At 37.2% G+C, this 13,014-nt stretch overlaps 1 protein-coding gene across 12 annotated transcripts in view; it reads right to left on the reverse strand.

The window, feature by feature from the left end:
* Window positions 1-13,014, reverse strand: part of R3HCC1L (R3H domain and coiled-coil containing 1 like) — an 85,990-nt gene that overhangs the window by 19,040 nt on the left and 53,936 nt on the right. For all 12 annotated transcript variants that reach the window (XM_041741441.1, XM_041741400.1, XM_041741460.1 and 9 more), the window contains one exon: window positions 10,788-12,601. In XM_041741441.1, coding sequence (XP_041597375.1) covers window positions 10,788-12,587 — 1,800 coding nt within the window. In that variant the 5' untranslated portion in view covers window positions 12,588-12,601. The remainder of the gene's footprint in view (window positions 1-10,787; window positions 12,602-13,014) is intronic.

The following is a 13,014-nucleotide window of genomic DNA, read 5'->3' on the forward strand; positions in this document are numbered from 1 at the left end:
TCTTGGCTATTATGGTCCCTTGGATTTCCATATAAATTTAAGGATCAGCTTGTCAATTTCTGCCCAAAAGGGGGGAGGGGAGCTGGAATTTGTTATATATGTAAATCAATTTGAGAAGTATCTCAACATTTTAAGATTTTATTTATTTATTTGACAGAGAGAGAGTGCAGGTGTGCAAGCACAAGCAGGGGCAGCAGCAGCAGAGGGACAGGGAAAAAAAGCAGGCTCCCCAAACGAGCAGGGAGCCCAACTTAGGGCTCGATCCCACAGCTGAAGGCAGACACCTAACTGACTGAGCCACCTGGGTGCCCCAAGAAGTATCTCAACAATATTAAGAAAAGATAAACATGGGATATCTTTCCATTTATTTAGGTCTTAATTTCTTCCAACAATGTTTTGTAGTTTCTGAAGTACAAGTTTCATACTTCTTTTGTGAAATTACTAAATAGTTTTTAAATGCAATTGTAAATGGAACTGTTTTCTTAATTTCAATTTTGGATTTCTGGCTTTGCCTCTTTAAGTTACTCTGCAAAAACCAAAACAAATCACCGCATGTCTGTGCATTTATAAATTGGGGCTAAATACTGCATTGTGACAGGTAAACAATGCATGACTACAATACCTTGGAATTATAAATCCTAAGAACTGATTATAAAGAGGAAGGAAAAGAGGCACAATGGTCTGGCAGGAACATTTGATTATGGTCCTTTGTTCTAACCCAGTCAGTAAAATTGAACTTATATACTTCTATCCCATTTCTAAGGAAATTATTCAGTGTTTTGGCTTCTGGGACTGGTTAAATACAAAGTGTTAATAATAGAAAAACAGACAATTCTTATTCTACATTTCAAAATAATGGATATAAAGCCTGCAAATTACATACTCCTGACCAGTTTTTCCTATCACACATCACTGTTATCAGGGATTCCTAACTTTTCCAAGGAGGAGGAAGAACTTCATTTTATTTTCCCATGGTACTGATATTGGTGAGATCAGTTTACATTTCTACTGGTAACACATTTTTTGTGCAGGTAGAGTGATAGGTAGGAGGCCATACTGTTAATGGCACTTTCCCTACTGAGAATCTCAGCCAAACATGACAGGGAGCCTTGACAGAGTAAAGAGAGAGTTTGTGACAGTGAAGAGAGAAATGCCTGAGAACAATATGGAATGAAGTGAGGATGAGAGCAAGACTGTGAAGGGAAGTGAGGGGGTGGGGCCTATGTCACAGAGGGATTAGACAAGGCAATACACACAGCTTTAAGGAGAGGTGCTAAAATACCATGCACCAATTATGTAGATATACCTGCAGCACACCTGTACTGTCCAACACCGTAGCTGTCAGCCACATGTGGCTACTGAGTACTTGAAAACCGTGACTAATCTAAATTGAGATGTTTTATGTATAAAATACACATCAGATTTCAAAAATTCCATAGAAAAAAATAAAATCTCATTAATTTCTTATATTGATTACATGTTGAAATGATATTCTGGATATATTATTAATTTCACCTGTTTCTTTTTACTTTTCTTAATGTAGTTGCTAGAAAAATTTTAATTATATACATGGTTCCTATTTGTAGTTTGCATCATAATTCTATTACAGGCCACTGAAACATTTACTCTAAGAGTCACACGTACTGAAGTAGTACCTGCTATACTGTCCATGTGAAACCTTCATATATTAAGACCTACATACGGATTTTTCTTTTTTGATGACTAAGAAGTGTTTGATAGATCAATAAAGGGAATAGTTCTGAATTTGATTCATTCTGATATCTCTATTAAAACAAGGGAAAGTTTGCAAATAACTCAGCAAATAATTTTAAGAATCATAAACTTTTTAGAATCTTTTAACAGTGGTCTGTCGTGTTTGTTTAAAAAGCATAAGGGAAATCTGAGTATTCCTTCATATGTATAACTAGCTTCCACAAAAACCATTCAACTAAATTAAAATTCTCTTCCCCAAAGCGAGGGTTTTAAGAATCTCACAGCCTGGTAGTCTGGTCTTGAAAACAAGTCTGTAGAATAGTACCTGACCTTGCTATGACTTAATTGCCTCGATCCCTATTTGTAGTGGAAAAAAAGAGTGGGCAGAGTAGGTCAATTAGGCATGGATCACTGAGCTTTTTATTTTTTGTTAGATCCTTGGTTCTTTGAGATACAGAAAGAAACATAAAAAGTTATGAAGTTACCAGCTATTTACTCTCTACAGACAAAAAAACAAAAATATGCTACATTATTTTGGAATAAAGTCATATTTATATCTCTGTCAGATGAGCATGTCAGATGGCTGTTATTATTATCCTGATTATAAAGATGGAGGATTGCATCACTGAGAGACTAAAGGATAGCCTTAAGATTACAAATCAAATTACTGACAGAGTTTGAATCGTAACTCAGGTCTCCTGACTGCTAGTCTAATATTCCTTCCATAACATGATGAAAAGGTCTTTCAGTGAACACAATCAGAAACAGTGCTGTATTAATGTTCAGGACATTAGTATTCTCTCTGATTAAGGATTTATGGATATAAGGAAGAAGGAAGGGAAGGAGAAAAGGAAGGAGGGAGAGAGGGTCTATGGCAAAACTAAAAAGATAATACAAGGTTGCTGATTTCTTTCTAGCCGTATATTCTAGATAACATACAAAGCATAAATTAGACTTCACTGTTGTGACCATGTCACTCAAAGATCTTCAGTGGTTACACTTAAAGCTCTCATAATTTGGCCCTGCTTCTCAAAGATATCCAGTGGTTACACTTAAAGCTCTCATAATTTGGCCCTGCTTCTCAAAGATATCCGTGTACTAATTCCCTTAATCTGTGATTACAGTACACGACAAAGGAGAACTGAGGTAGGAGATGGAATAAAGGTTGCTAATCGGCTGACTTTAAATTAGGAAGATTATCCTAGATTTTCTGGGTGGACCCAGTTATAATCCTAAGGGTCCTTAAAAACAGAAGAACTCAGAGGAGAGGAGACAGTGAGTCAGACTGATGATATTGGAAAGACTCAACTGATCATTGCTGGCTTTGAAAATGGAAGGGCCATAAGCCAAAGAATGTAGGCAGCCTCTAGAAGCTGAAAAAGACAAGAGAATAGGTTCTTCCCAAGAGCCTGTAGAAAGGAATACAGCCCTGCCAACACTAATTAATTAGCCCAGTGAGACCCATTTTAGACTTCTGACCTCCAGAACTGTAAGATAATAAATTTGTGTTGCTTTAAGACACTGGTTTGTGGTAATTTACTACATCAGCAATAGTATACTAATATACCTTTCTAGCCTTATCTCTCATGTTATCCCTCAAAATATGCTACACTCCAACCAAAGAATAATACTATGTCTAAACATATCTTATTTCCTCCTGCTTATTGCTTTGGTCTTATCATTTTGCAAGTGCTAACATCGGTTTGCACATCTCAAAATATCATACCACCTCTTCTATGATTCCTTCTCTATATACCCCAAATCATATATAATTTGACTCTTCCTCTACCCTTTTACAGCATTTACCTCATCTGCACTACTTTTGAAATACTCATTACACAACACCTTATATTACAGCTGGGCCTGTCTCTTCCTTCAACGTCATTCTGATCACCTAGCCACCCACCCAACAGACATTTAATGTATGTTCAGCATAGATTTTACAAAAGGAACTTGAATTTCAATATGTAATAGAGTTGTATTAAACTTAGTTATGTCTGTAACAAATTTAAACACAGGGGCATCAAGTCACAGGGACAAGAACAACAAAGACTCAACCACAAGCTGATGATGTAACATGTTAACATTACAGAAATAACCCACGCAATCAATTCTCAATTAACACAAGTTAGGTTACTCAAGTTCTTTGTTTCTATTTTTCTCTTCCACTTACATCTTGTGGCTACTAAATAACTGATTAACTCACTTTCTGTTGAAGAAAAGCAATTTAAAGTGTCATTATTTACTGTAAACCTTGATAAATTAAAAGATTTGGTTGGAGAACAGGCTAAAGCTATAAACAACAACAAAATAATAATAAGGTTTTTGGACTATCTGGATATAATTCTAAGGTGTGCTAGTATCACAGAAAGTTGAGAGCAACAGCCAAGAATTTTTCATGTTGGTCTACAGTACTGTGAATAAACCAAAAGCGTGTATTAAAATGTTTTACCCATTTAACTTCTCATATTTGGTAGATAGGGAAATAGCAGTGTTTATTTATTTTTAAAGATTTTATTTATTATCATGAGACAGAGAGAGAGGCAGACACAGGCATAGGGAGAAGCAGGCTCCCTGCAGGGAGCCCGATGCAGGACTCAATCCCAGGATCCCAGGATCACGCCCTCAGCCAAAGGCAGACACTCAACTGCTGAGCTACCCAGGCATCCCAACACTATTTATTTTTAAAAAAGAAAAAATTATTTCAAGTTTTTTCAAATTTCTCATTACCCAAGTTCAAAAACATCCAAAAGGAGTTCCCTAAAAAGCTATCAGTAAAGTATTACAGCATAAATATTTATATGCTATATAGCAAAAATGATAGATTCTAGCCCTCTTTTACACTATTTTGGGCCTAAGTCCTTTTCAACAGAAGGATAAATTTAGACTTTTAAACTCTAACATTTTATATAGTAGGTATAAGAGTAGATAATGTCTCCAATGGAATTCCCTACCCACAAATAAAATTATCAACTATATCTAGGCTATACCCCCACTGACCTTACCAGGAAACCAAAGCCGGAAAGGATAACTTTGGCTTCATAAAATTTGTAACAAGAATGAGTAGAATGCCCCTTAAAGTGTCATCTACAGATTTCTCTAGCATAGATATAAGCAATATCTCAATACTTCTGCTTATCATCAGTGAAAGATGGTTTAAGGGATTTATAAAGGGAAGAAAGTAAGGGAGTGAACAGAAAGCAGAAAAGGAAAAGGGCAAAGGAAGAAAAAAGCTATAACAATGAGACATGTTTGGTGCCCCAACAATTGGTTCAGATGATCATTTACTGGCCCCAGTGCCAGGGTATAAATTTGACAACTCTAGTTCTCTCTATTGTATGGTAATATATGACACATGAATATGTGTCATGACCAAGTAAACATCCTGAACCACACGGACCCGGTTCCTAATCAAACAATACAAAGGTTAACATGGCAGACTGATGTTGGCATTCTTGACAAGATGCTAAAAGATCCACCGAAGAGATCTAATTTATAGTCAAGAAAGGACTGTGAAGGCAGGGAAACATCTGTATTTCCTCCTCTTCCCAGCGTGACTGGAAAGACTAGTTGGAGAGATGCCAATGATGCAGTAGAAAGATCTAAAACCAGAGTACCCAAAAATAGATTGCTAGAGGTTCAAATCCTCCCAAACTATAACTTAGGTACTGCTATGATAATCATGGAGAATGGCTGTCCAAAAGAAACACTGCAAAACAGATAAACTTAGCATTTACTGCTATTCTACTTCTTGATTTCTCTAGTCCCTGATTATGCTCTGTTTAGCTATCTAAGATCCTAAATCCTATCCATGCCAATTCTCCCAACTAAAATTTGTTTCCTTGGTTTATTACTTTAGAGAGTATTAGCCCTTGCCTATCTGTCCCCATCAGGTAATACATCTGTACTTCTGACCTTCAAACTGCAGACTCAGACCCACGGCTTTAAGAAATGAGTCAGTCTTGTTCCAGACAGGCAATACAAAAGCACGACTCATCATCTGAAGGATCAGAAACATTGTTTTCATGCATTAAGCCTAGTATTTAGTATGCCTGGGCATCCTCTTGGCTTTTCCTTGGCAATCTCAGTTTTTGGTAAATTCACACAAAATATCTTCTGTACAAGGTTGCTGACTAGCACTTAAATTCCCTTTGTCCCAAATCTAGGCATTATTGCAAATTTATATTCCAAATTCATAACACAAAACAGTCTGAATTTAAAGATATTGTGACTGTTGGCTACCCACTTCAGCAGTCAGGCCTATAGTTGGGCCCCTCTTTTCCTCTTTTACACTTCCTCCCAGAGCCCGGCCACTGAGTGTCCAATGTGCCCTACATGCAATTTCTGATACAAATGATTACGTTAATTCAAATCAGTGTAGATAAGTTTAATTCTCCTAAAGGTATGTTTCTATCTTTAACTAAACTTTTAACACAAATGAATTTTTAATTTAAGAGTATAGCTCTTAAGTTCATTTTTCTCCTGAGGTAGAGTGCACACTCGGGTGTTCTTTGCCAATTCCACCATTTTGCCTCCCTGCTATTGTCACTAAACAGGGAATGAATTAAATGGAATAAACATTATGAGTCATATCACTACTCCTACTCCATCTGCCCCAACTATACCCCACATACCACATGGTGCTCACTAAAGCAAAAGCACTGCCAGGGACAGAGTAGGGCACACCAAGAATTTCTGAAGCGTGAGATAAGAATACCTCCTTGTACCAACAGAGACCTAGAGCTGTTTACTTCTCTTTAGTTATAAAAAAGCATCAGAAATTAAAATGCTATTGGTGTGAACAGTATCTCTTTAATGTCCCCTCTTTGTGTGTGAACCAGAGATCTAGTCATCATCCACTAGCAGACTGAACAACAGAGTACATAATTCAATTAGATTCTTCACTGGATGTCCCAAGTGATTGCATTCAAATATATGGCATCTGGAATACTCACTTAGGCAGTCAATAACATATTAATTCAGAAATTTTAATAAAAATATTAAATATAAATCTGTTAAAATGAGTTGCAACTAACAATAAGAGATGCTGTGAAAATAAAAATCAAAATAGTAATAAAACAGTGAGGGAGTATATGGAAACCCAGAACTTTTCACTCAATTTTTTTTTTTGTAAACCTAAAACTGCTCAAAAAAAGAAAATCTATCAACTTTAAAAAACAGAAAAAGTAAACAGAAATTGGGAACAGAGAACAATCTCTGAAGTGGGGCTTCAAATCTTGTTTAATCTTAAGGCCTCAGCAACAAGCAACAGTGTCAACCAGTTTAGCCGTCAGGGATCTCATCCTTGGTTGAAGCCACTGTCTAGATCACCCAACAGGCAATCGAATTTAGGACATCTCTTAGACAGTGGTTTTATATTAATTTTCCTTCAGATTGTTATGTGACTATCTAATCACATGGTTACATCCTGCCGCTCCAAATAAAATATAAGGAACTTTAGATGAAGCTGAGAAAAAAGCTGCCATGTAACACAGTGCCTTTAAAATGGTAGTATTAGGGCAGCCTGGGTGGCTCAGTGGCTTAGCGCCTTCCTTCGGCCCAGGGCATGATCCTGGAGACCCAGAATCGAGTCCCACATAGGGCTCCCTGCATGGAGCCTGCTTCTCCCTCTACCTGTGTCTCTGCCTCTCTGTCTCTCTGTTTCTCATGAGTAAATAAATAAAATCTTTTAAAAATAAATAAATAAAAATGAATAAAAAATAAAAATGGTAGTGTTAATAATTATATATATCCAGGTATTTACAATTTACAGTTTATCAAAACTCTAAGTACACACCTTTCCATTTAAATGCAAAACGACGAGGTATCAACTTTAACAAAGTCCCTAGAAGATGGCTTATGGACTTTCCTCCCTTCATAGTACTTCATATAATTTGCTTTTAGTGGTTGGATTATGAATTTTCCCTTTCACTTTTGGGTTTCCTACTTAAAAACAGAGAGCATTTTTACAGAAGTCTATAGGACGTTGAGTCAGTACACATAAAGGGAGACAGTTGGGGATGGGTGGCATTTCTTTATTCTTCTCTTTTCCATGGTTATAAACATTGCTAGTAGTCTTCTGTAACAAAACCAGACTCCTACCTAAATCAAGGCCAGAAATGACCAGTGTCAAATTAAAGCCAGAAGTGGCCAGTAAAGGGACCAGATGCCACAGTCTATCAAAACAAAGTTATGTTACTCTATCTTACTAGCTCTACTACCAATCAAAACAGATTTGCAGATCACTACAGGAGGCAGCAGGGACTATGGAAGTTTTATTTAGATAACAATAATTCCTGCATTCTTGTACTAAGATCTCAGAGGGTTAGAAGTCATGCCAACATCTTTTTCTTTATCAGTTACCAACTTAAATGTCTGGGCATCCCAAACGATGGCTTTAGAAGATTAAGTGTGATCTTTAGAGATTCATCAAGAACTGCAGTTCCAGGAGATCAGTAATGTCCTATCTAGGCTCTATGTCCACTCAGGTAGTTGTAGAAGTTCAAATGTTGCAGGAAAATTGCTTCACATGCCAATGGCCGTCACACCCTGCTCTATAGCATACCTCCCTGCCTATTAGAAGTATTAGACATACCTTAATGTGTAGCCATTGTCAACAAAGAAACAGGCCCACTGGGAAAAAAGCCAAAAATCATTGGCTGGCAAGTTTTCAAAGATAGGCAGACGTTCTGGTTTAGCCTTTAATAAGGTATGTTTGGAACAATATAAATAATAAATTAAGAATAATAGTCACCAGAGGGCTATTAATGTTACTGGATTTGTGACATCTTTTAATAACATTATTATAGCTCCTAAAACTCAGCACAGGAGATCATAGTTTGGAGCTGATCTGCTACCTGCATTTCTCAATCCATTTCCTTCCTTCCTTGCTCTCATCACTCATTATCCCTAAACTACAGATCCCACTCCCTGACAAGCACCAACCCAGTACGTGATATCCAAACACAACACCCAGGCACTGGCTGTCTTCAGCTTAAAACATTACATACTTCATTTCCTAGCCATTCCCAGCTTTAGGTCACACAAGTGTCCTCTTTGGTTACATTACTATGCTCCTCAAAACACTGAGTGGTTGCCTACATTCTTCTGCACCTATTCTACAGCGTTCAGACCTAAAAAACAGAGTGCACACTTGAACCCTCTTCCCCGATTATAGGAGCTGTATCCCTAAGCTACCACCATACAGAATCCAAGTTCTAGCAATAATGAAGTATTATTGAAAGCCCGTGGAGTCCACCCTAAAAAAGCACAAGACTCCAACTCTGCCCTATCATCTACATCCATTCAATAAATATTTACTGAGTCTCACCATGTATAAAAGGCTCTGTGTGCCATGCCTTTCTTTTGTAGGAAGCTCTTTCTTTTCTCCTATGCATATCTGTGCTCCCTACCCTTCAGGTAATCTCTTTGCCAACTCATATAAACACTGAAACTTTCTTCCAATGATTGGATCCTTAATAACTTCTTTATATTCACCTAACTTACCACATTCCTAGTATTTAATCTAATTTGGGTCTAAAACCTCTGCTGAACAGTGTTTTTCTTTCTAGTTATGATTGGACAGCCATCTCTAGTTACCACACTCACATATTACCTTTTGAGCAATGGTTCTCACTTTATGTGCATCAGAGTCACCTGCAAAACACCTAAATATACAGACTGTTGAGCCAAAAAGTTTGCATTTCTAACAAGTTCCCAGGTGATGCTCATGCTGCTGGTCTAGGGACCATACTTTGGGAAGCACTATCTTTGAGAATCCGATGAAAGCTATAAAAAACTGCACACACATATAAAATTTTACGTGCAATTTCAAAGGGTTCATGGATGCCCATTCCTAGATGCCTCCTGTTCTATATTTCTGTCTAAGGAATGTTTAGGACACGGTGTTTCCCAGCTTGACCATAAAAAGTGCTAACTGTGGTACAAGTGAACGTACAAACACCTAAGCATGACAAGGAATAGCTTGGTACTGAAAAGTCAGTCTGTCCAATGGGCTGCCCCCTCTTCAATCTCACGTGTCTCTTCACATACATGTGATCATTTTTCTGTACTTCTGGTTCAGTTCTCAGAAACAAAAGTATTAGTCCTTTCATATTTAATAGGCTCTCTGGAATCACTTAAACAAAACTATTTTATAGGTAAAGATGTGGTCGGGTAGAAAGAACATAAACATTGGAATGAGGGAACTAGACTGAAAACCTGATTCTGCCTTTCTTAAAGATATGACTAAGCTTCAATTTCCTCATTTAAAAAACTGGAGACTTCAAAGGGAAATTATTTTTTCCCCTTCCAGACAAAAGTTATGTGAACCCACTACAAGAAATGAAGAGGGAAGTGGTTCTATTTAAAACCAAAGATTCTTATTTATGGTAAGGATCTTAAATACTACAAAGTGAACACCCAAATTAAGAAAATGAAAGATTAAATAATTTCTAAAATGCGTTCAGACCCAACATTTTGTATTTATGAACTCTAACTAACCAGCATGTCATTATTCACTCCTATTTTCTGTATGTACTCAGCAACCATTGGTGATATAACTCAACATAAACTAAACTACATAAACAATCATACCTTCCCTTATTTTACCCTTCCCTTCTGTATTTCCTTCCATCTAGTGTCCAGCAACATTCCAAAATCTCCAGAAAAGACAAAATATATATGAATACTCAGTTATTATTCCCTCAGGCCTGTGTAAAATACATCTTGTCAATGCAGAAAATCCCTCTGCATGGAGAAGTTCCCTCTGTATTTCTTCAATAGATAGCCAGAATCCATTAAATTCATATTTAATCTATTCAATAAGATCTTTCAGGCTTTGGCTAAAATAGATACAGCTCAATTTGGTATGTTTTACTTTTTAAAGATCTGCCAGGCATTCTTTTCTCAATCTACAATACTGTTTTCTTTTTCATCGCAGGAACCCTTATACTGGATGTAATATGTGTGAATGTATGAGTGTGCACAAATGTCTGTTAAAATTACCCCCAAAATACCAGGCTCTACCAATCTATACATTATGTTAAGCATCAAGCAACTTCTACCAAACAGACCTCTTGTAGAAGACGTGGATCCAAGCAGTCCCCATCATCATTAAACAAAGACTCCCAGCTCTCCTCAGTAGCAGCACTTCCCTCCATGTGAGACATTTCCGTTGCTTTTGGTTCCATGGATGTTTCCATAGATACAGATTCTATATCAGGAAAGGATACACCAAATTCTACATTTTCTGAGTCATCTTCCTCTTTTGTTTTGAACTCTTCAGCAGTTTTTAGTTCATGCAATGCCTCTGTTATATCACCACTACAATCTAGATCATTGCCGAAGGCACTGTCTGAAAGTACTTTTGTCCCATTTAACATACTGAGTTCAGAGTCCAAAAAAGTGTTACAATTACTACCAGCAATCTTCTTTATAGGTAAGGAAGAAGCACAATCTGACAAGCTCTCTATCAACTTTCCTGTTGACTCTGTGAAACTAGATGAAATACTCTCAGCATAAATATCTGAGCAAGCAGTCAGGTTGCTGAAATTTCCTGTGTCATTCCCACTTCTAGCTACATGAAGAGGGGCTGTATCTGCATTCATTTCTAAATATTTTGAGAAACTATCTGTGCTGCTACAGGCCTCATCAGCTGTTCTAACTGCAATTACACAAGGGCTGCCCATAGTTATATGATCAGACGGGACATTTGTAACGTCCATCTTACATGCCTTATTGGTAATGTCACCTACACTCTTCAACCCATTATCTGTATCTGTTTCATGAACAAGAAGAGCTGTATCAGAAGGTTCATACTTTATACATAAGTCATCTATAGTGCTGTCATTCTCCTCACACTCTTTAATCACTGTTGGATCAAAAATGCCATTTACATTTTCTAATTTGCTGCCCATAGTCATTTTATAAGAGAGGTGATCCACAATCTCAGGAATGGAATCTACACCTCTCTGACTCAAGATGAAATCTGTACTGTTGGCTACATCACTAACATTCTCAGCTTCAAAGTCTATGGAAGTTTGGTCAGTGATACCATCTGGGCTTCCAGAAACAGAAATAGCAGTGATGCCTCCACTGCTGAGAGTCAACATTCCACACGATTTTTGCATGCTTTGTTGTACAATTCCAGAATCAGAACTGAGTTTTATAGGTACAATCACACTCTCAGGTTTCAACACAGAACTAAAAACTCCAGGAAACTGGGATAGTATCTCCACAACCTTGGCATCAGTTTCAATTCTGCTTTCTAAACGTCTGCCTTCAAATGTTTTGCCACTTAATTCCTGTCTATTGACATCACATAATTCCACATTTTGGAATGGTTTGTTTAGAACTTGGGCCTCACTTATTTCTGAACAAGACTGAGACAGAAGCAACTTCCCAGGTCCTGCCACATCTGTGGTTTCAACTTCCAAACACTCCACCTCTTTTGGTTTAAAATGTCTTTGTAAAGATATAGTAGGTATCATCCCAGGATCTGGGATGCTTTGCTGATGTCCCTGGGATAATGTTTCTTTAGATTCTATACTTTCCCTCTTAACACAAATCCTATCTTTCTTTCTTTCTTGAAGGCACGTGTCTTTTCTGAATTTTGTTGAAATTTTCTTTCCTTCTCTACAGTTGTGCTCCTTTTTATCAGGATTAATGCTTAGTCTTTGAATCTCAGATTTGTCTCTAAAGATCTCCTTTTGAAAGAAACCATCTTCTTTTTTCACCACGGAGTTAGATGAACCACAGCTTTTTTCCTCATCACCTGACTTGAGCAACACTACATTCCTTCGAGCTTTAGGTACATAAAGTGCCATGTCAGGCCTTCTGGCTCGAACTCTGCATCTCTCTGTTGCTTGCTGCATGGTATCACCTCAATCTGCAAGAGAGAATAATTCAATTACCAAAAACTAATTACAATGTATTGAATTAAGAGATTTTTAAAGACTCGGTAGAAGGCCTACTTACTAATCCATCCTACAGAAACCCTCATGTTAAAAGAAAATAAAACCTGCCATAAAATAATTAAAGCAATCAGGTAAGGAACTAAGGAAAGTAAATTCCAAAGTAACTCATGAGCTCATGAATTTTATCCGTATACCCTCTTTCTTCATATTCCCAAAACTCTTTATCTCTATGTCCCAAGTCCTCTCTACCTTTTTAACAAGCAGCCTTATCTTCACTGAATTAAAAGTATTAGAAAAGTGAGTGCCAGGTTTTAAGTACTCATAAAATACTACTATCTCCCTATTACTGGAGCTCAGAATTTACACTGAAAAGTATATTCAAGGA

The sequence above is a fragment of the Vulpes lagopus genome, chromosome 2, assembly GCF_018345385.1.
Source record: "Vulpes lagopus strain Blue_001 chromosome 2, ASM1834538v1, whole genome shotgun sequence".
NCBI lineage: Eukaryota > Metazoa > Chordata > Mammalia > Carnivora > Canidae > Vulpes > Vulpes lagopus.